General features: G+C 38.0%; 2 protein-coding genes across 2 annotated transcripts; both read right to left on the reverse strand.

Annotated features, from left to right (window-relative positions):
• Positions 1-375: 375 nt before the first annotated feature.
• LOC149827801 (signal recognition particle 9 kDa protein-like) lies at positions 376-12,541 on the reverse strand. The gene is made up of 4 exons (XM_090019643.1): positions 12,374-12,541; positions 12,209-12,277; positions 898-991; positions 376-764 (listed from the first exon to the last, which is right to left on the reverse strand). Exons 1-4 carry the CDS (start codon positions 12,443-12,445, stop codon positions 691-693), a joined length of 309 nt encoding a protein of 102 aa, XP_089875769.1. The 5' UTR covers positions 12,446-12,541; the 3' UTR covers positions 376-690.
• A 3,802-nt stretch (positions 12,542-16,343) lies between these two features.
• Positions 16,344-18,054, reverse strand: LOC149827802 (transcription factor BHLH148-like). The gene is made up of 3 exons (XM_090018262.1): positions 17,834-18,054; positions 16,659-16,940; positions 16,344-16,522 (listed from the first exon to the last, which is right to left on the reverse strand). Exons 1-3 carry the CDS (start codon positions 18,032-18,034, stop codon positions 16,472-16,474), a joined length of 534 nt encoding a protein of 177 aa, XP_089874388.1. The 5' UTR covers positions 18,035-18,054; the 3' UTR covers positions 16,344-16,471.
• Between the last annotated feature and the right edge of the window lie 6,959 nt (positions 18,055-25,013).

Raw genomic sequence — 25,013 nt, forward strand, 5'->3', positions numbered from 1 at the left:
TTTCACTTATGTAAGAAACTGGTTTCCTGTGTTCTTAGGGATGAGTTTCATATGCATTTATAGATGAATCCAAGTTTGGTACTGGTTTCACTTATATAAGAAACTTGAAACTTGTTTCCTATATTCTTAAGGACGAGTTTCATATGAATTTAGAAACAAGTGTTTCTGAAACTGGTTTCCATGGTTTTTTTCATACCAGTACCAGGTACTGGTATGCCTGAAACGGGATACTTAGGGCAAAATATGGTTTATATGCAACTATGGTATATATCATATAAACAATCACTATTAGTTTTATAATAAAAGGATCCGAGTCATGCACCATATTGGCAACCAGAGTGATAGGCAGCCACAAGACAAACATAGAAGGATACTACTCGCAAAACCTTGACCTGTTCAATTAGAAATCTTCACAGCTTCATTGGTATAATAGACATTAAATCAAGCTACTATGACAGAACAGAAAATGCAACTGTCTTGATAATTCACTGCTTCCAATGAACTCTTCTACCAAAGAGCTTTAACACAAATGGAAAATGAAACAAAATTTGGGTTCATCCCTCCCATCAATTCTCATCAGCAAATGGTACAAGCAAAATGTTCTCAATTGATCAAAACTGATGATCACCAACAGAGTAATATCCAAGAGGAGAGACCAGCAATTGCAAGAACAAGGCTGAACTCTAGGTATCATTGCCTCCTCCCTCGTCCTTTCTTAGATGTTTGTGTTTCTGGCGGTTCTTTCCCCACTTCAGTTGTATCAGCTGCAAACATCCAGGCAATGGAACAAGTCACATTCAAGCTCATAAAGCCCTCACATAACCAAGTGAGATAAAAATGGCTAATGCCAAATAAATTTAAAGTTTCTTCAGAGAAGGCATAATAAATTGTATGTACCATCAGGACCGCGAGCCATTAGGGTAAAAAAGATATTGTTCAGCTTCTCCATCTTTTTAGCATCTTGTGCCTGGTCTGTTTTATATTTAAGGCACTGCAGCAAATAAAGTTAAATTGCATGTATAAAAAGATGAAATTTTAATTGTAAAAACTAAATGATGAAGCATGATGTGTGGGATAATGAATGTGGCTGTTGATTTTTAAGATGTTCAAGTATGAACAAAAGTGTAACAGGGACACATATAAAAGGGCAATGCACCCGCGTTGGTGTCGGTGTGACACTTCCACACGGCTTCTGCAGTGTCAGGTCTAACCAATGTGAGACTATAGGAATCCCCTTCAAAAAATCCAAGCCAATATGAGACTAAGGGATGTATTTGCGTTACTATTTACAAACAACGAATAGAGCTTATAAATATTTATAAACAATAAACAGGATTAGATTATTGTTGTTTGGTTGAAGTAGTTTAAAATATTTCTTAAGATAAGTTTTCAGGTGTGTAGATTGCGTCTAGGTTCGATCTAGTTGGGTAAAATGAGTTTACTGGACCCAAAAGTGATACTACAAATTTAATATAGGTCCAAACTATAACGAACAAAGTTGACAGTAGGGACTTTATTTGCGCTTATTTGGAATCAACGAGCTTAGCTCAAATCTATATGGAACTTTATCTGATTCTATTTAAACTGATGCAATAATCAAATGTGTCAAGGTTGGATCAAAAGCTAAGTGGATCCACAATGATCCATATTAGAAACATGAGTTGGATATGGTTCAATCCATGAATCCTAATAGATAGAAGTTAATCTAAATGGTTTTGTGTCAGGCCATACAAGTTTTTACTCTTGAATCCTTTATTCAACAAACTTGAGCTGAATTTGTGATGATAGTACAATTTAAACAAAGAGCAGAAATATAAACACAAAAAAACAATTCCAATATTCACAGAAACAAAGGTATCTCAGATTATGTTTTGTGTATCATAAATAAGAAATAACCAATTCATCCAAAAGACAATTGTATTGTTTAAATAGACACTAAAAAAATCAAATACATCTACCTAAGACACTCTGCTTTTGATCCACGAGCAAGCAAATATGACATAAAAGAAATTCCACCACTGCATCAAAGGTAGCGTAGAAGTTTAATCTTATTTGATGTAGCTGCTAAAACACAAAGAACCAACTCAAAGTTCAAAATACGGACATACGCAACCATAAATTCACCATTAACATTCCATTCCAACGCCCACTTTACAAAAGAATGGAAAAATAAATTCAAGTCATTCGAGACACAACCTTTCTGCAGATCGATTTTAAGAAAGAAAATGGAAGCCCTTCCTACAGCTATCGAACATCTTAAAATGATTCTCCACAAACTTGAAATTATCCTAAATATTATAAAAGCAGAAGGGTATCAGGTGCAAAAAATTGGATGTTTTATAACTTTTTCTTAATTGACATTGCTATCATGTGAGTTGAGAATGTAATTAAAAAATTGCATGGGCATTTGCATAGAGTTTTCATAAAAAAAGGAAGTGTTACTTACATGGCACATTGTAAGTTTTTGAAAAATTAATTATTATTTATAATTGCTCTCTATCCCTACTTAATAGGCATAAAATAAGGAAACTCGCTCTCTCCAAAACGTTTTTCTCTCCCTTTTTAATAGCTATAAAATGAAAATATTTTATAATGTTTTAAATTTATCAATATATTTATGATTCCATTATTTTTTTTTCAATCTCAATAAACGTATATGATGTAAAACTTTTCTTACTATTTGAGTTATCTTATAGGACCCGGCCGTTAAGTTGTAATATATATATATATATATATATATATATATATATATATATATATATATATATATATATACAATGATGTAATAGGTAATACCCTCTAGGGGTATTTTCATCTTTTGTAATAGGTTGTGCCCATTAGAGGCTCATCAGTCTTTATCCTTTTTCTTTCATTTTTATTGTTTTTTTTATTTTGTAAATGGCTAAGGGCTTTTTGGTCAAAAGCCCTAAGAGCCGTTGGGATGCTCCCAATGGCTCTTTGAGCCTCTCCATTTGTATATAAAAAAGATCTCCCCTCCTCATTGGTGTGTAATGCTTTTCCTAAGCATTCTACTCAATAAATATTATATTTTTTATATTCATGTGTTATTGTTTTGACTTTTTGAAGTCTTGTATATGCACTTTGTGCTTGTGTAGTGCCTTAGTGCTTTTGTATTGTTCTTTATTGGACTTGTAATAGTGCTTATGCGCTTTGTATTTGTTTTTCTGCATATTTCATTGCATGGTATCAGAGCCAAGAATTTTTCTTGGTATTTTGCCTTTTTGGGTCTTGGGATTCTTTGGTTCGAGTTCGTGCTTCGTGAAGGAATCATGATCGGTCTATGGCTTGGATTTAAGAGAGATCTTGATCTGGTACGTATCTTAAAACTTTTTACTTGAGTTGTCTATCTCATAAATTATGCATGAGAAAACACTCATTTTTCTTATCTTTGAAAATTTATTTGTTATTTTTGTTAAAATTAAATCTTTAAATGCTTTTTAAATTTAGTATTGAATTTATTTTTATTAAATTTTTATAATATTTATACCGGTGGATGATTGTTTTAAATATTTGGGATCCATCATTCAAAAGTATGGAGAAATTTATGGAGATGTAATTCATAGGATAAAGGTTGGGTGGATGAAATGGAAAAGTGCAACTGGAGTGTTGTGCGATCGTAGAATGCCATTGCGGTTGAAGGGAAAGTTTTATAGGTCGACTATTAGGCCCGCTTTACTATATGGTACGGAATGTTGGGCTGCCAAGAGACATCATATTCAAAAAATGAGTGTAGCTGAGATGCGTATGCTTAGATGAATGTGTGGAAATACAATAAAAGATAAGATTCGGAACGAGGAGATACCTAAGAAGGTAGGCGTTGCACCCATTGAAAATAAGATGAGAGAGAATCGTTTACGGTGGTTTGGACATATTCGGCGAAGGCCTAATGATGCTCCAGTTAGAAGGATGGAGAAATGGGAAAATATATTAGTTAAAAGAGGTCGGGGTAGGCCTAGGAAGACTTGGATGGAGATGATAGGAAAGGATATGAATGTTTTGAACCTCACCGAGGACATGGCATTGGACAGAAATGATTGGAGGAGAAGGATTCATGTGGAAGACCCTGAATGATTTTCTTTTTTGGTTTATATCGCCGACCCCAATTGTTTTGGGATGAAGGCGTAGTTGTTGTTGTTTGTTGTTGTTGTTGTAAATTTTTATAATATTTATAATAGTAATAATATTTATTTGGTTTTGTAAAATGATATTTATATATGTGTATATCTTTATAAGATCTAGTTTGAATCTTAGGTTTTTTAACTCTCTTTAATTAATATGTTATATGTAAATGATCTAGTATTCTTGAGCATGTATTTTTGGCATTTAGATGTCTTATTTGAGCACTTCATGGTTATAAATATCAAAACATGTTCTTACATATGATTTCAAATTTATTGTGTTTTTTTATTGTTATATTGGACTTTGTTTTGTTTAATATTGGTAAAAAATTTAAAATGATTTGAAATATTTATTTTAAAATGGTTTTATGTGGCATTCACAAGTATGATTTTATGAGATTTTGCTTAAACTTGTGTTTGAATATTTTTTTTCTCTTTGATGTATTCTTATGTGAAACATAGAATACTTTATATAGTGTGGTTAGGGTCTTAGTGATCATGGATGTCTTGTTATTTTGAAATTTGAATAAATGATTTTTCATATTGATATATGATCTTTGTGCACTTGTGATTGTCTTACATACACATTGATGAATGAGTTTGTTTATTCATGCATAAGGAATTGAGCATGATTTCTTCATGCAAAACTTGTTCTTTTATAGGAATTATACACTCATCTTTGTGGAATTTATATTGAAATCCTCTATAAGGTTTATGAATGTGTTTTAAGTGTCTTTTTAAAATTATTAAAAATATTTATGTTGTTTGCACTTGAATGATTCCTGCCTTGTGATTGTGATATTTCTTACTCATGGCTACTTAATGAATGTTATCTTACATGTTTTTTACATCATGCTACCTCACATGAGTTTTAAGTGTTATGCTTTTTGCATACTTGTGATATTTAATAAAATATTATTTTTATATTAAGAGTCTTCCTGTGAGTACTCCTTTGTGGGTTGTGTAAGTGTGTTTCTTAGAAAATATTTTTGTGTTTGTCTTTGTCCACTTAATATTGGTGGACATTTTGGTTCACGATTGAAGGCTCCTTGGATCTTTTGTAAGTATACCCTTTGTAGTTCACTTTTGTTCTTGTTCATTTTGTATCTATGGATGGACATTCATGTTAAAGTCTCTTATTGGTGGACATTTTATCTTGTCATATGATTACATTTATTGCATGCTTTTACTAAACTTATTTGAGGATTTCACTTGATTTGAAATTTTTGTCCATCGGTTCTTGTTCTTTGGAATGTATCTTTCAAGGTTTTCTAATTTGCCTCTTTATATAGCTTAGTCCATCACTTTTCTTTTGATGCATACATTATTATTATTTGTTTGGCCTTATCGAAGTGAGTTGTTTGCACTTCTGTGTTGTGGAACCCGAGTTAGTTGTTGAAGTGAGTTATGTGTGCACCTATGACTTCTTGTTAGTATGGATTTTCAATGTTTTCGCTATGACTGATAGTTGATTAGCCTCTGGTTCTATGAGTGTGTTGTATTACTAATTTATTTTTTGTGCACCTCAATGTTGTGGAGCAAGAGTTAGTTGTTGAGGTGAGAATGTGTACACCTCTATCTTCTTGTCAGTATAGATTGCCAAGTTTATGGATGTTGTATCGAGACTTGTATTGGCTTTGACTGACAATTGATTGACCTTTGGTTCTATAGTGAGTTGTATCACTCAAGTGTTTAGTTGGTCTTTATTGTTTATTGGATGCTCGTATCGATTTTTGTTAGTGATGACTCTATCGTTATTTGCTTGTGACCATTTTATGGTTCTTATGGATTAAACCTCATATTATTGCAAAATTTATTGCTTTGATTTGAATATTGTTTTCAAATCTTCTTGCTTATTGACATATGTTTGTCTTCATTACAGTATATTTGTCTATCTTGCTTTTTTCACTCTTCCTTTTTATTTGAGTATTTTTTTTGTTGGATAAGAGATTTTTGTTTATCAGTTTTACAACCATGGTTGTGGTGAGTTATGTGCACCCGTTATAGCTGATGTTATTGTTTTCAGTTTTATAATCATTTATGAGGTAAGGGATGTACACCTCTTGTGGTTGTAGCTGGTTTTTATTGTCAGATAGTCAGTATTGCTGGTGCATGGACATCGGTATGGTTATTGCTTATATTTGTGATTGATCTCGTTATATGCGTTGACACACTTGAATTTTGAGGATTTTGAGTTGGAAATCAGAGGTGGTTGCTTCTAGTGAGCAAATTGGTGTTGAGATTTGCAAATATTATTCCTTTTGTTATGTGGGATTTTAAAATCTCTCCATGAAATTTCTAAACTTTTATATACTTGTTTGCCCTTGTATGAAAAATGTTTATTCATTGAAAATCTTTTATGCATTGTTATCTGCATTAAATATGCATTAATTGCATGTTGGATATATGTTGAGGATATTTAGATTTGTTCCATGTTGGTTGTCTTGCATGTTCCATATTATAAACTCCTTTGAGTTCTTACATGTGATATACATGTTATCATGTTTTGCTTAATATAATTAATGAGTGGATATTTTTTTTAAAAATGTTTACCCAAGCCTTTGAGACATTATTGCCAAATTGTGCATATCTTATTGATATTTTATGTCTAAAATATATTTTCTAAGCATTTTATTAATGAGAACAATTTATATTTTTTGCTTGTGACTCTTAGAGAGTTGTGTATCTTCATTGTGAGAGTGTTCTTGGTCCATAGGTGACCACTTATGGTTATAATTACCTAAACAAGAAATTCTTAAAAATTGATTTTGAAGTATATTCCTTGTGTTTTCTTTAATGACTATTGTACCTTGCTTGAATTGTTACCAGTGTTTCTACAATCTTAAAATCATTGCTACTTTGTTTGAGTTTTATTCGTGTTCAACATATATATATATATATTTGTTTTAAAATTATACAACTATTTGGCTAGAATATTTTCTTTTGTGTAGTTGGAATCTTTGTTTTATTCTCTTTACAAGTTTGTAAAGATGTTATGGGTTGAAAAAGAAATTCTATTATAGATGCATCATGAAGATGAAGGTAGCCGATGGAGGCACTTGATGAAGATTATCATTGAAGACTTGGATCCTTCTCATTGATTCCTTTTGTATTTTCAAATATTTGGTATATCATAACGTAAGTTTAAGGGGGAGTGTTAAGTTTGTACATGTATATATGTATATATATTTCTAATGATGTAATAGGTAATACCCTCGAGGTGTATTTTTGTCTTTTGTAATATGTTGTGCCCATTAAGGGCACATCAATCCTTTTTCTTTTTCTTTTCTTTTTATTGTTTTTTGTTATTTTGTAAATGGCTAAGGGCTTTTTGGTCAAAAGCCCTAAGAGCCGTTGATAACTCTCCGGCTATATTTATAGTTGGACGGCTCATTGAGCCTCTCCATGTGTATATAAAGGGGATCACCCCCCTCATTTGTGTGTAATGTTTTTCCTAAGCATTCTACCCAATAAAGATTATACTTTTTATATTTTTGTGTTATTGTTTTGACTCTTTGAAGTCTTGTAATATGCACTTTGTGCTTGTGTAGTGCCATAATGCTTTTGTATTGTTCTTTATTGGACTTGTAATGATGATTGTGCACTTTGTATTTGTTTTCCGCATAATTTATTACACCGGTTTTATTACACCAGACATATGTGAGGGTTGATTATCTAGTTCGTATAAATGCAGGCCTGTAATTTTGGAAGCTAAAATGATCAATTCACAAGAACCCACTCTTTTTGAATCAAAGCCAAGAGCTATTACTTGAAAGTCTTCAAAGCATGATTTATTTGACATCAAGTTTCCAAAACATTTAACAATCTCCACACCACTTGCATTTCTATGTGATTTAAAAAACCATATGTCAAACCAAGCTTTCAACTTTCACCATCAAGATATAGCACCACTTTAGAGTTTAGACTTCCTGTTCTTCGAAAAAGGCCAATATGAAATTCAAAGGTCCTCCACTAATCATTAATCACTAAGAGGCTATTACCTTCTAATGCACATCTCAAGTTGATCTACGCCTGAAATTTTCCTTCAAAACAAGATAGATCACCAACAATGGAAGTGCCTTGAGAATCCATGCAACTACAGAAGGGCTTCGTAATCAGATTGCATGATCCTTAGCTTAGCTAAGAGTATACAACTTTTTTTCTCCTTCTAATCTCTACTACAAAGATAATAGAAATTTCCAAGCCATACAAGATTTATACAATTTTGATATTGTACTTTCCAAACAATTCAAAGAGCATGATGTGAAGCTGGTTCCTCCTCCTCGCATTTGGTGCTTGAAGAAAGACCTCTTGCCACTCATTTGCCAAGTAAATGATATCTTTCAAGGACATGCATGAAAGAGTAGGCAGCTGAGTAAGCCTTAGTTTCATGTGAAAAGGATGGCCTTAAGTAGGCATAATCATTTCGTTTTTTCCTCTTCAAAACAACAACAAATATTAAATCATATCAGAAGTAACTGATTCAATGATCATGGAAAAGTATCTGTTCTATGGCGTAATTTGGTTACTAAGTCGTGCTTACTCAATGAGCCAGGCAGACAAGTTAAAAAGCTAATTAAGACATGACAAGCCTTAGTTGTTCGACCAAGTGAATATTACCACCAGCAAAAGATGCTTAACAAGCTCCAGATATCTATAAAATCAGCAAAGCTTTATGATTTTGTTGGTTGATATGGTTTTTCTTTTCAAATTGTCAAAAATGAATGTGCTTTCTAATAGGGAAAATCAATTTAGGGCAAGCAAGTGAGAGTTATTCAAGACAAAAAAAAAATCACGCAATTGAAGTTCTCTCTCGTGCATTAGGGAACTAGGGGCACCTCACCCAAAAAACTTTCCCGTATCACCACTTGATGTGTATCTGGATTTTTCGTGGGTGTTATGAAAGCAGGATATATTTAAGATAAACAGGCTAAACATACCACGAGATAAAAAATTAATTCCAATCAGCAAGAAGCAATCCAACAGATGTCTTAGCGGAGGATGGAGACCAATGTTGTAAAAGTCATTATGTACTGTACGGTACATTACGCTACAACACTTTTTAAGGTAAAATTGACACAATACTCTTAGGAGTGCAAAATATCTGTACCATATGATACAAAAGTGTGCATCCTGATAAATGGTGTATCATATGATATACACTTTCTCAAGCAGTACTTTTTATGAGTTTTTAAGAGGTTTGGCAACCTCTGTCAGAACTTTTCTACTTATAAGGGTCGTTTTTTACTCCCAAACATCCCTAAGTCACTTCTCATTTTATGGGTGTGAGATCTAGAGTTTCTAAGGATGGGGGGGTTTCACATTAAATTTGGATTTTCCATAAATTGGAGTAGATTTCTGGTCATTGAGGCAAAGGAAGGTGATTTGTACAGTTTTTATCTATTTTTTAGGCTTTTAGGTAATAAATCCTTCTCTCTTACTTAGATCTACAAGATCGGGAGTAGCTATGGTGTTGGATAATCGGACTTTCAGGGCCATTACCATGGAGTATCTCAACTAAAACATCATTTAACTGGAACACACAATAATATTGCCCATGCATGTCGAGAGATCTACCAGAGGCTACAAAATGTCTTGCTCATATAAATTACTCATTGATTATGCACGTTTGTATAAATTATTCATTGTTTTAAATTTTTTAAATTAGATTTAAGGATGGAGGGAGAAAGAGACCAAAGAGACAGAGATGACACAATATCAAGATATCGCCAAGTCCAACCAATTGAGATAGGAAAGAGATTATTGAAGTCTTGGTTTTTTGAGTTGGTAATTCACAATGGGATATATAATTACAAATGCTATGATGTAGGCTAAAGCAACTCCGCACCATGATGTAGTTAATCCCATATTGCAGCTAATGTTCGTGGCGAGATTATTGTCAGTCTCCAAGAAATGAATAGAAGAAGGGCACAGCAACTGCCAGAAGCCATTCCACATTCTGAAAATGAAATATTCAATGAAGATGACCCATCATCACTGTCACCAACTTTAGAAATTGAAGAAAGCTCTCAAGCTTATGAATAATTGAGAATATTAAGAATAAAATGTCAAAGTTTTACATTCCAAAATTTTGGAAGTAGTTTAGTCTTAAGGTGTTGAGAGATAGAGTTCAAAAAACTAGAATATTTTTTTATGACAAGGAACCCTCATTGAGAACCAGGTCACTTAATGGGCTCCCCCCTCCCTAGCGCGAAGTAAACCCCAGGTGGTGTCACCGACACCCAAGCCCTTATGGAGCCCACCAATTAAAGCCACCAGCCCACCTGGTGGGAGTCGAACCTGGGACGAAGGGGTCAACACCTTCTCCCCAGGCCCGCTGCCACTCAGGCGACCCAGATAGGCTTATGAATCATGAACTATGATCTTAGAGATCGATTTCCGATAGGCTTGAATGCTAAGGCTGGGTTTTACTTAATTATAATTACAATTGTTGACTCTCTTCTGTTGTATATTTTCTGCATTATTTAGCTTCATATATAATCACTATTGTGGTTTTTTTCAATTTTTAAATTTTTTAAGTTTATATTATACAAATTCACCATTTTAAAGATTATGATACAATACTATTTTCTTGTGATTTTGGTAAAAGTTATGCATGCATTTTACACAAATAGTGGAGAAACAAAATTGCACATCAAATTATGAGTTTCTAAAGAGAAGTGAGCTGACATTTGGCATCATGTCAACCCAAGTCTAAGTGTCGTTTACCAAAAAAAGTACCTTGAGTTCCATGAGAGAATACCAAAGTTGCTAAAGACAATCACGAAAAATATTATTTGTTTTCTACACTCCCTAATCAACATTTGGAAGCTGCCTCTATGGGTTTTGCCACATGCCCAAGATGGCACAGAAGAAAAACTGTGGTAATCAATTTCCAAAGAAATACTCCCACTCTTCCTTAAACAGTCGATGCACCTTCACAAAGAGTAAGACAGATGAAATCAAATAAAATAGAACAAGTTTCATGCCACTTACATAACATATGAAATCACATACAACAGAAAACTACACATATCCACATAATCGCCTGAACTCAATGAATTTAGGATTATATATTGCTTCAAGAACTGCATAAACATGAACGTCAGACATGAATTCATGGCATAAGTCGGCTAGGATCTCATCCTAGCCATCTGTAAATTAACTCCGTGCAACATGTCACCCCCAACTAAAGCTGTCTAAGTTAGTTGCCACCCATTTATGTGCTGCTATTGAATGAGAGATGTACATAATGACCTAGTTTCAACAAAACCATACGTTTATACCCCATGAAGGAATGCATAAAAGAATAGCATTTAGAGCAGCTCCAGTCTGCCACTCCCTCACACTCCGAAATATAGGATCATACTCAGTATGACTCTTTTGATACCACTCTATGCACAATTTCCTTAAACAAATTAAGATGTCATAGTAGAAACACACTATTCCTTCCACATCATACCCATGTATAAGCAATCATCAAAATTCAACAGAAATTCTACAAACAAGCTAAATAACATATTAACCACAAGTAAATACCATGTGATGAGAGCACGCAGAGTACAAAATCTCAGCCTCTTCTTTCAACTTATTGTCAGCCTCTTTCAGATACAAATTGGGAAGAAGATTCGTTTAAAACCAAGCCAGAATTTTCTCCTTGTTCTCAAAGTATGTCGTAAAACACAAGATCAAGTCCAAGTTTTTCCCAAGAAGACTACAAATATCTATGCAAAATAAACTCATGACACTGCAATTTCTTGGCTCACATTTATTTTCACAAGCACAACACTCCTATCCAGCAACAATGGGGCCTTTCAGAGTTAGCCCCCTGGGGTCTTCACCACCCTTCTAACAATTAAAAAAAGAAACGCAAGAAACAAATCTAGGACACAAAAATAGGTCTACAACCACCTCATACTATTCAACGTGCATATCAAGCAAATAATTCCAAGAAAATCATGCCATATTTATTCAATTTCAGAGACACCCAGTAACAACATAGCAACAAATCATCGTTCAGTGCAATAAAAACAATGAAAAAAAGGATCACCAACAACTGGGGTTCGCACCTGACGATTGTCCGTGACCTTGAGCACCAGTTTCCCGTCGCAATGCCGATACTTCATTACATATCGCGACTACCCAATTGGGGAAACGAGTAGAAATATCAGAAATAAGGCCTACAATTCAAGAAAGGAAGAGGAGAAACGAGCAGGAGAAGATCGAGGGAGCACCGATTGAGGGTCCGCGCGGAAGAGTTCGATGGACCTCTCCACGAACTCGTCCCACGAGTGGATGTACACCATCTGTGCAAGGACTTGGGAGACCACCACCAACTGCAACACAGGATCGAGAAGAAACTATGAAGTCCGAATTCGTTCCCCCCGCGTCGGACTGCTAGGAATTTTCTCTTGGGAGTCTTGGAGGATTTTGGACAATGTTGTTGGTATTGGTATCCGCCATCGGGCGATACCGATTCTCAAGTGAATCGCTCTGAATCGGCTAAAAAATAATTAAAAACTATTTTGTGTCAATCAGGACCTGACATGTTGACCATCCCCAATCTTTATACCCCTCTTAAATCTTATGATACAAGATGTTTTGATAAAATCTGACCTTATAGATGGATTCAGCATCATAAATTTAAGTGTCGATCCTTGAATCATATTTTTTCAACGAAAAATATTGATTTTTTAAATCACAAAAAATTGTGTTTTGTAAAATCCTGCAGATATGTTGAAAATTCTCCAACATTTTGAAAATATCGCCATTCAGTACCACCATAAAAATGCCGTTCTCTTGTATCGAAGTCGTGTCTTTGTTGTGACTTGTGAGTAGGGATGTCAATGGATCAGATTTTATTCTATATCCGATCGAATCTGACTCAAGCCAAAACCGTATCTAATTGCAATCAGATGCAGATACAGTTTTGATTTTTTTTCTATCATTATTCCGGACCTCCAAATTTTGGTTACATATAAAAACTGGATTTAGTATGAGCTTTCACCATTCAAATTCATTCAGCTAACATCCTATTACTCCGGATCTGGTATTGGTCACATCCTACCCGAATCCAAAGTTCAGACCATTTACATCCTTGTGAGATTAATGCAAATGAGATGCACCATCATAGATAAGTCAATGAGTCGAAACTCATAAGCACAAGAGTTGTTTCGATTCAATCCGACACTGTAGACGTGATCTACATGTTTTATTCTTGGATGTGCGAACAGATCTTTTTGGCAAATCATAAATTCAATTGCTGCAAATTTTTAAGCTAAAAAAAACTATAATTTTTTTTTTGTCCAAAAGCACTAGATCACATCTAAGGCTGTAAATTCAATTGATCCGAGGTCCGATTCCTCCTAATCAAAACACTAGATCACATCTAAGGCGTCAAATTGAGTCAAAACCATTGTTGTCGGTATCGGTGTCGTAACTCCAGAAATCAATACAATACTGACCTGATTCTGCTATTTTTTAATAAATATAAAATAGCTTAAATTTTGTTTTTTAATATTATTTTAACACATGTCACGTTCTGATTGACACCTAATATTTTTTTAAATTATTTTTTGGCTGATCCGAAACGATACACTTGAGTATCGGTATTGATAAATCTGAATAGTTGGCCAAACGATACAGGTCGGATTCCGAAACTGACAGCATTGGTCAAGACAACTCGTGCCTATGATTTTCAACTCATTGATACTGTATGGACATTCGTACAGGAGACTTGTCCCACTCTCATTTTACAACCAGTGTTGTTAAAATCGATCTGAATCATCGATTTGTTTTGTCGAACTTGTAGTCATCCTGATCAGGCCGATTCCTCCCTGAATTGATTCACTTTAATATTTTAAAAAATATTTATAAAAATATTTATAAACGATACAGGCCGATTCCTCCCTGAGTCAAGTGTCATGGTCATTAGGTATGGTTAGGGCTGTCAACAGTTTGTGTCGTAATGGATTCAGACCGGGCTGTCTAATCTCTCTAGGTAGGGTAATCCTGACCAATGTTGTCAGTATCGGTATAGGTTCTGTATCGTTTGGCTAACTATTCAGGTGAATCGGCCGATACCAATACTCAAGTGAATCCTTCTGAATCAGCCAAAAATGATTAAAAAAATATTACGTGTCAGGCAAAACAAGACACATATTAAAGCCATTAAAATACTTTTAAAAATGATTTTAAGTAATTTTTATATTTATTAAAAAGTAGCTGATTCAAGGGTGAAGCATATTGATTTTCTGCCGATACGATAATCTGGCCGATACGCGCCATACTGAGAAATATACCCAACTTAAACCTTGCAATATGGGACACCTCCTCTATGTTTTAATTTATGGTTGTCCCATGTCACATAACAAACCATGTTTTGTTTTTTTTAGAGGATAACAAACCATGGGCTGCCCTAATCAGAAAGTTAGCCCTCGTAGACCTAGACTCAGACTCTCTCTCTCTCTCTCTCTCTCTCTCTCTCTCTCTCTCTCTCTCTCTCTCTCTCTCGGTAGGGATGAAATTGGTTCTATTTCCTTTTTTTTATTTCCAGTATGGGCTCGATGCTTTTTTATTCAATGCAATTCTTGAAATAATGTTTACATGATTTTTTTGGACTGGATTCAAAGTTGCAACTTGCATTTAGATGAAGATTTGTTATTGGATCTGTGGTTGAATCCAAACTAAATTCTATGATTTGTATATTTGACCTGTAAAATCCTTGTTTCTAACCCCTTTTCTTTTCCGGTTTGTGTTATTATGCAAAATTCAGATCCAAAACCAACTCTACTTCTTTGAATCTAGATTGATTCAAGATCCTAGTTCATAGGCCCCAGGGGCGTGGTCCTAACTTTAGATTTTATGTCGCCAGCACAACGACCATAGGTATGGCAGGTTGAACCAGTGCGACCAGATCTTTGTGCCAGGTATGGTTTCTTCTGGTTATAAATCAAAAAAAAAAAAATGAACCTGGTTAAGTCCTGATCAATCCTGATTTAACATTCAACTAACTGCAGAAATCGTCTTACCTTGGTTAAAACCTTGTGGGGTTAGATTGATCATTAAGTTAAACATTGTGTTAATTGGTAATGAAAAAAACTATTTATTTTTTGTTTGTTTAATAAATGGCTAGTTGAATTGCAGTTCTTAGATTAGGCCTATGTCACAAAGATACGTGACCAACGCGTGACAGGTGTTCATGACGCTGGTTCATAATTTTTTTTGTAAAGTAAGGCACATGGACACATTTTTTATTTTTCAATTAATAAAAAATCATATTCTTATTTTTTTTTTTGAACAAACAAAGCTGAGGTTAGGCAGACCCCTACCAGTTATATAATCATACCATTAGAATTTTAACTTACAACGGCACAACACAAGGTGACGTGCACTAACTACTCCTGCCAGGCAAGCCTAGCCCCCGTCGGTAACTATATTCTTATATTATAATATATAAAAAACATTTTTTTAAATATTATTGAAAACTATTACAATTCCAATCTTTTATTTTTATTTTTCTAACACAAGGTGACATGTACTAACTGGTCCTGCCAGCCAAGAGGAGCCCCATGTCGGCAGGGGTGGCAAAACCTGAAACGACCCGCCAACCCGCCTCTTAGGTGGGTTCGGGTTGGGCTTAAACTAACAGGTTTAATAAACAGGTTGACCCGCCTAACCCGTTTATTAAATGGGTCGGGTTTGTGCTAGAGGTATGCCAACCCGGCTGACCCATTTAATAAACGGGTTAGGCGGGCAGGTCAACCCACCAACCCGCCAACCCAACAGCCAACCCGTTTACCCGACCCAACCCTTTTATTAAACGGGTTAGGCGGGTTGTGTCGGGTTACCCGTTTAATAAATGGGTCAGGTTCGGGTTGAGGTATGCTGACCCGCCAACCCGACCCGATTGCCACCCCTACCTGTTGGTATACATGTTCAATCTTGTCGGCATGTTAAAGCACATCTGATTGGTGGCGTGTCACTGTGACATATGGCTGGGCACAAGTTGTATATGTTTTTTATTGTTATTGCAACATAATAAATATGAAAAAAGAAAGCACGTTTTTTTTTTTTTTAAATATGAAACATATTTATATAATTTTAAAGATTCACGATCCTGCTTGGAATTACTCTGCATCAGCCATTTGAGAAGGTGCCTATAAATACATCACTTGTAACAAAGTGCAAGACAAACAGAAGGAAAAGGGTGCCCTTGTGGAACTAGCCGTTGGCAGCAAACGCTCAATTTTGGCCCCATACAGAGATGAATACATGTGAGTCCAACAACTTTTTTAAAATTTTGAAAACTTTTTCCACCAGCGCCTCTCTTCTCAACAGCCACCAAGAAGGTCTCCTATTGCCTCCTCTGCCTTTTTTACATCCTTCAACAGGTAAAAAGAAAAGAAGGAATTAAGGTAGTGGGTGATAAGGAGCAGAAGCACACTAAAAATTGTGCAATCACATTGCACCTGATCTCTCTCTCTCTCTCTCTCTCTCTCTCTCTCTCTCCTAACATACCTCAGCTTGCACGTCTACCATGACAGACAGCTCGGGATGGCTGACCTCTACCCTCATCCTCGTCGCCTTCAACCCTCTACTTCTCAAGCAACCAGCAACCGCCATCACACAATCAATGGGAGAAGTGGGATACTGCACCTCAATCCCCACCGTTGCCGTCTCTTCTTCTCTCTCTACTCTCGATCCGCTTACCTCATCATTTCGTCTCTGCAATTCCTCCTTCCTTCTCTTCAACTCTCTCAATTGCTGAGCTGCCACTGTAAGTATTGATAATTTTTCATTCTACAAAACCAAAAAAACACCAGCACCAACAGCATCATTTAATAACTGGTTCCAACTGCATAAGCCTGGACCCAAGGGGGGTTGGCGTAGCGGGGTGGGGCCTTGGCTGCTAGATGGGCAGTCAAGGTTCAATTTTCATGGACGCTCCTCTGCGCAAATCAAGAGGTCATATACAGAGCCGTACCTGTGTTTTATGGGGCCCTGAGTCGGAGGAAAAAAATGAGCCCTCTATTAATAGTGGGAGTTCGGGGGCAAGGCCTCCAATTTTTTTTAAAGAATGAAAATAACAATAAAATTTTCATTCACATCAAACAGATATAATATTCCAAAATTTTATATTATATTAAATAAAAAAATATAAAATATTTATATAAACTACCTAAACAATACTCGTCTGATTGTTTTAGAGGCAAAAATAGTTATCAAATCAGTTTAATCAAGTTGTTCAACATTAATTAACTGAGATTAATTAATACAAATATTTATATTATTTTTAGATTTAACTAGCAATAACATCAATTAACAAAAATTAACTAAACAAATGGGGAGCTCGGGCCTTAAAAATGGGCCCTAAATTTTTTTTTGGCCCAGGGGCCCTCAGGCCCAAGCCTCATGGGCCTCTTTACAGTCCGACTCTGGTCATATATAGACTCGGAGTTTTATGCTGCCGGCACGACCATAGGAGTCATATATAGACTCGGAGTTTTATGCTGCCGGCACGACCATAGGTATGGCATCAGGTCTCTATTTGGGAAGACCCCAACGAGTTGTCCACATGGTCTCAGGCTTGTAGATAAGGAGCTTTCCTCTTACCTCAAGTTTGAATCCCTATGTGGTCACTCCCTTTCACATAACAAGGAACTAAAAATCATAAGAAATTTTTTGAAGGCAACCTTGGATCTTCGGGGCAGCAATGAGTGCAGGATCTTGAACTTTTCTTTGAGGTTCTCCCTCCTTTGCCTCTCACTGATCATGTGCCGGTAGCCCGGATCGCGATCGAGCTCCCGATCATTGGTGGCAGCTGTTTGTATCCTACGGAGCATCTCTATGACCCGTTTGTTCAAATTCTGGCTGTTCGGGTTTGGACCTGCCATGGCTGGCCGCTTGTAGGCAGAGAAAGCACTTGGCAGGGCATGAACCTCCGGATAGCCTTCTAGAAATGACTCAAAGAAATCCATCCTCTCTTCGCTTTCTTTTGGAGAGTCCTAATGAAAGGCAATGGATATTATATAATGGTGACTTGGGGTCCACGCATTTGAGTGAGTCGGACCCAGTTGACACCATGGTCAACTAGAGCCTACTTCGGAGATCCACACTTTGGTGGAGCTGAGTCAAAGTTGTCAGACCTATGACTCTTTTTGGTCAACTTGTGCTAAGGGGATTTGGTCTGGCCTTGATGGTACATGCCATTTGTGGTCCAGGAAAAAAGGTTGGATCTGAGTGGGACCTTTATGTGGACCATACCAAGACACGTCTGGATCCTGGAATTTGGTTCTAGGTAGATGCGACAGAAAATGATGGGGTAGTAGATTGGTCTATGCCAGGATGGACGCGGTTGGGTGTGGGTCCGGGTCTGAGTTGGTAGACCTTGATAATTCATCATGTAAAATTTGATTAGAAAAGTTTGCATGGGGGTTTCTTGGAACAGATGCTAAGTACAAGTCAGAACCAAACCATAAAAAAAAAAGTGCATATTGCATATGTCATAGCAAACTTTTTTTTTTGTCAAACTGACCCCAATGTGATCTACATACTCTTTTTAGCAGATCCGGCTTTTGAATAATCAGAATCTGAACTCGTACAGGCCATGTCACAAAAACACGTGGGCACAAGGACACGTAATGCAGATTCAACTTGAAAGTTTCTAGTTTTTTGGAAAATAGGACACGAGGACATGGATATTTTTAAATTTTTAATCAATAAAAGATTATTTTTTTATTTTAATATTAAAAATTGTATTTTTATTAAAATAAACATAAAAACATAAAAAACTATTAAAATAATAGTAAAATATTCACCATACGTGTCGATGTCAGAGTCCACGTGTTCGCTCATGTCACCAAGGGCCATTCACCAAAATGGCATGTCCCTGTGACATATAGTGTACATGTTTTTTTGGCAATGCAAAAATCAATAGTTATAAAGACACCAATTTTTTGTGACTCAAAACGGTATTTTTTTAATAAAAAAAACATTATTAAAGAGTCAATTCATAACAATTCAACCATGCTGTTAAGTTAGATTGGATCAAAACAACACCCAAAACAATTTATATCATGATATTCCAACTAGATTGTTGGTACAATCAACTATAGCAAATATACACCCTTTGTTATTTGTGGAAAACTATCATCAAAAGGTGATTAACAAAATCCTTAGCAGAAAATCCTTAGTCGGGCTGCAACCACCACAAGCGCGGGCTTCCTTAGGCAACAGGTGAGTCAACCTTTTCCCCTTCTATACCAGATTACTGATGCTTCTTTTTTATGAGGGTTGCTCATGATACCCACTTTTATAGGCATAGAGTGGGAACGGTTGCGTAACCGTTCTCCCTGATTCTGTGCGAGTTTAATAGAAGGAACACCTTCCATGGGTGAGGTTATCCACATCGTGGGTAACTACCACCGACGTGGTGATTTAACCCAACAAAGAGAGGAAGGAGGGTACCCTCTGCTAAAAATCAGAAACACTGGATGGATCATGGGGATAGGATGAGTGACCGGCTTACAGCGTCGATCCGCTCCTCAACATTGATGAAAGGAGAAAGGAGTGTGATGGTGGCTCGCAGCTGGACGTGGGGTTAGGGGCAGCAAGGGGCTTTTGGCATCCTCGAAAACAAGGTGGAGCGAGATGGATTCCAACGTCAATTGGCTCCACGGGACAATGAGAGGGCTTCTGATGCATCGATTGTCTCCACCTCCACAATAGAGAGAGACGAGATGATAGAGAGCTTCCAGCATCTCTGTGCATCTCCACCTCCATACCACCGAGAGAGAAGAGAATGAGAGAGAAACAAGACGATAGAGGGCTTTCGGCATCTCTGCACGTCCCCACCTCCACAACAACGAGAGAGGGGCTTTCGGCGTCTCTACGCATCTTCACCTCCACATCAGAGAGAGAGAGAGAGAGAGAGAGAGACGAACTATAACCATCAACATTACGATACGAAAACAGGTTCAACCAACATTGAACCTACCGGGTAACCAAACACGGGCCCAAGACATGCCAAGGAGCCCCAAAAAGGAAAAAGAAAAGTAGAGATGCAAGGAGAAAAGGAAGAAAGAAACAAGAAACAAATACAGTTAGGCGACGAGCATCATCCTGGATCATGAATGGTCCCTGGAGGCAGATGGTGTTGCAGATCAGGGATGTTGATGCGGAGAATGGCGTATACGTCCGCCAAAATAAGGTTTACCATTTTGTTGAACACTGCCGGAATATGCCGAAAAATAGCGTTGTTGCGAGTCATCCATACGGCCCACCATGACGAGAGAAGCCAAGTTCGCCAAATAATACGTCATTTGTTGCAATGACGAACTTGTTGAGGACCCCACAACAAATCGTTGGTGAACGATTCCTGGCGCACGCTGACCCCCGGCTTATTCCAAGTCACCTTAAAGATGTTTTGAAAGACAGAGCACTCCCAAAAAAGGTGAAAGGCAGATTCTTCAGCCGCCTCACACAACACACATTTACTCGGCAGATGATATCCGATGGATTTGAGGAAGTTGTCAATCTGCACCCGATCGTGTAAGATTAGCCAAGCCAGGAAACATGATCTCGGAGTGAGACCCTTGCCCCAGATCAGGTTCGTCGAGAACCGGTCCACCCCCGACGGAAGGAGAGCGAGGTACCCTTCTTTTGAGCGAAAAGATCCATTCAGAGCAAGGTTACGACCAAAGAACTGAGACTGCGAGTCAACATTGCCATTATGCGACAGAACTGCAGACCATGCTTGGATCCATGATCGCCGAAGCTTAGACATAGTTCGCTGACGCACGCTTTTGGCCCCCACCAATGATTTCACACCACCGTATTTAGCTAGAAGCACGCTTGCACACGAAGACCCAGGTTGGTGTGCCAGCCAGCTCTGCTTCACGACAAGAATCATACTCCTCAGTTGGGGATCCTTGATTCCCAAACCCCCCCTATTTGAGGGAAGTCGAAGAGTGTCCCACCCTATTAGGTGGCGCTTGTTTTTTAAACCTCGCCCAGACCACAGGAAGTGCGTCACTACCTGAGCTATCTTCTTACTAACCCCCATAGACATCAGGAACATAGACATAAAAAATTCTGGCATAGCAGAAAGCATGTGCTTGATGAGAGTTAGTCTACCCGCGATAGAAACGTAGGACGCTTGCCAGCCCGATATTTTTTTCTGAACCCTTTGGATAGTTGTGCTCCAGGCTGTCGTTGATACACGACTGATTTGAAGTGGCAGACCCAGATAAGAAAAAGAGTTATCCAAAACCGAGCATCTGAATATCCGCTGGCCCATGTCCAACATTGATGGAGGGGCGTTGACCATGGATAGACAACACTTCTCGTAGTTCAAGGATAGACCTGACATCGATTGGAAAAAAAGAAGAACAAGCTTGAATTTTAACATTTGTTGGATGGAGGCCCTTTCGAAGATAATTATGTCATCAGCGTAGGTCAGGATCTGACTACGACACTCTTGAATACCGAGAGATTCAATTAGATCACCCTCCACTGCCTTCTTAACCAAAACCACCAGGCCTTCAGAGACAACGTTAAAGAGTAACAGAGACAGAGGACATTCTTGTCGAAGACCACGACCAAGTTTGAACTGTTTTCCTTTGACCCCATTTATCTGAAACTGTGATTGGGCATTGGTTACCAGCTCATGCACCCAGCTAGAGAAACGCCTACCGAAGCCCAAGTTTGCCAACGTGTTGAAGAGGAACGACCAATGAACCGAGTCGTAGGCTTTATGAAAGTCAAGCTTCAGAGTGAAAAAGGCCCCCCCGTTGATCTTGAGAGAGTGCAACACTTCTGTGGCAAAAATGAAGGAATGTTGAAGTCTTCTGTTAGGAATGAAGGCGAACTGTGCCTCCGAAAAAATCCTAGGAGCAATTAACCGCATTCTGTTAGCTAAGACCTTGGCGATAATGCGATATAAACTCCCTAACACTGATATAGGTCTAAACCGCGAGATATCCGATGTGACTTTCTCCTTAGGAATAAGCGACACAATTGCTAGGTGAGAATGAACCGGCAATCGGCCATTACGATGAAACTCGGCGAAGACACTAAGAATGTCACTCTTAACGTATTGCCAGAATATGCGAAAGAAATCCACAGGATACCCATCAAATCCTGGAGCTTTCCACCCAGACGACTCCCTCACCACCGAGACAATTTCTTCTTCGGTGAACAACCCCTGAATCGAGTTGGATAGCGCTCGATCCATGGACAAAAAAAATGTTGAACCCATATTGCCACCTACAGCTTGGTTGCAGGAATACAGGTTAGAAAAATAGTTGGAGACAACATTGATTACCTGATCGCCCGAAAAGGAGACACCATTGATATACAGAGTGTGAATCACATCTCTTCGATGCCTGTGAGACGCTAAAGAATGAAAGAACTTTGTATTCCCGTCACCTGCTTTAAGCCAAGTCATCATTGACCGCTGCTTCCAACGAATCTCATCCTTTAGACGCCACGATTGCACTAGAAGAGTCAGCTCGACCGATCTAGCATTGAGACATTCAATATCTGATGCATTCATATAGGACGTATCCAAGAGAGACTGATTGATAGAAGCCAACTCTCGCTCCCAATCCCCCAGATTTTGGAATTTGCTTATTCTATTGGAGATAAGCCAAGATTTGATATCGCGGGATAGTCGAAAAAGCTTAACCATGCATCTTATAGCCGTCCGGACTGCAAAGCAAGGTCTATTCCAAGATTGATTGACTAACGACTTAAAGCCCGCCTCCTTAAGCCACCATTGCTCAAATCTAAAGGATCTATTGCTGGTGAAGCCTTGACCCCATCTAATAACAATCTGACTATGGTCTGAGACAGATGGAGGAAGAAGGCAACAAGAGATGTCATTAATAGGACACAACAGCTCTGACGAAACGAGCACCCTGTCTAGCAGACGGAAGCACGGGATAGATCATCGATTAGACCACGATAAAGCTTCACCAACATGGGGAACGTGGTACAACCGGTTCATCTGAATAAAGTTTTGGAAGCCCCTCATTGAAGCCGAGTAATTAACCAGAATGCTAGAATCGATAGGAGACATAAGGCAGTAGAAATCTCCCATGATAATATGTTGGTCCCCGAATGAAGCAATTACCCGATTTAAGTCCAACCAAAACTCCTCCCGACGGCTATGACGGTGGGGGCCATACACCATAGTGACCACTGCTGAAATAGTCTGAGGAGGTAAGGGAAGAATGATGGATATGGAAAATGTACCTTCGTCCACCCGTTGAAAGGCTAGAGAATGCTTTCCGAGGATGAGGATGCCTCCCGCATATTGAGTCGCAGGCTTGAAGACGAAATCTGCACCACGCCAGATTTCAGAGACGACGGAGCTCGAGATATCTGCCATCTTCGTTTCACAAATTGCAATAAGGTCAGGCTTTTCTTGACGGATCCAACTCGCCAGGAAAAGAACGTTTGGTGGGGCAATTCAGTCCCCGAATATTCCAACACAAGATCTTCATAACTGAAAGTTCGGAAATACTCGAGGAGTGCGGATCCTCACAGACCGCCTAGGAGAGACCCCAGACTCGCCGGAAGGAGATAGCGAAGGTCGACGACGACTCCTAATTGGGGGACCACCCCACCCAGGAAGAGTTAACCCCTCGACCAAAGGAGATGTGGAGTTGATGGACGAGATACGCCCATCATCCGCGACCAAGGTCGGTAAACGATCTGTGATCGCGGCAAAGGACTCACGCATAACAGAATCGACGCTGAGTAGCTGGGCTTGGGAAAGCGCAAGCTTGAGCCGCTGAGCTGCATCGTCCACAGACAAACCCAAAAAAGATGAGAGTTGACCACTCATAGATGACGAACCCGCAAGAGAGAGAGAGACTTTTTGGGGGTATGTAAGACTGTATTTTTATTTTCCATTCTAAACCAAACTTGACGCTTTTAACAGAAAAGGGAGACACTTTTCTGGGTCTGTAAGACTATTTTTATTTTTATTTTGCATTCAAAACCAAACTTGACGCTTTCAACAGAAAAGGGTAGTGAGACGTGGTATTCATATGCAACGGTGGCTGCGACGGCCGTGACTTTCGCATGAGACCTGATCTGCTTCCTGGAATTTTAGAGAAAATGATGTTTCTTGGATGAATCAGATTTTATGGTCAACTTTGTGAACTAATGCATCTTAAATCCAAACCTACTTACAACCATCATTTATTAATCCGTACACAAGGTCAACTATCTATTGCAAAGGTGATAAGGTATGACTCCATTAACTACTGTGGAGTTGATTTTCCTGATTCTCATGGATCCTATGTCTCAAAATTCAATTCATAGTCAATTAATTTTCCTTAAGTCAACCAAAAACAATTGTCAAACTGATATATATATAATTACAAGGAAAAACTGCCTCCAAGAATAAAGACCGGGCAGCGTACTTACGATCACTGTCCTAGCAGCGTAAAATTCCGTAAGCTTACCCATGCTCCCAGGGAATCGCCATTGTTTTGGCTTGCACAAGAGGTGGTGCCCACGGGATTTGAACCTAGCGCGCCTGCTCATGGCTAGTTTTTATCAATTTGTCTCACCAAAGTTTCGAACTCTTTATGCAATTTTTAGTCATTTTTCGTGTGGCCTTTCCATCGGTTACCAAATATAGCCCTAGACTTTTCCTTGATCTCCAAAAACCTCATATCTCCTTTCAGTCAAGTGAGCTTTTTAGATGCCCCCACAAGGGCTTTGGTAGGGACGATTTGTAAACATCATCACCAAGTTGACCGGCCGTCGTGAGTTCAAAACCCATGAGGGGCATCCCTTGCGAGTGTACTTGATGAACATAGGGAACTTCACAGGTTATTTACCAAGGGTGCGATCGGT

This window comes from Nuphar pumila, chromosome 10 (assembly GCF_984573655.1).
Source record: "Nuphar pumila chromosome 10, dmNupPumi1.hap1.1, whole genome shotgun sequence".
NCBI classification, from domain to species: Eukaryota; Viridiplantae; Streptophyta; class Magnoliopsida; order Nymphaeales; family Nymphaeaceae; genus Nuphar; species Nuphar pumila.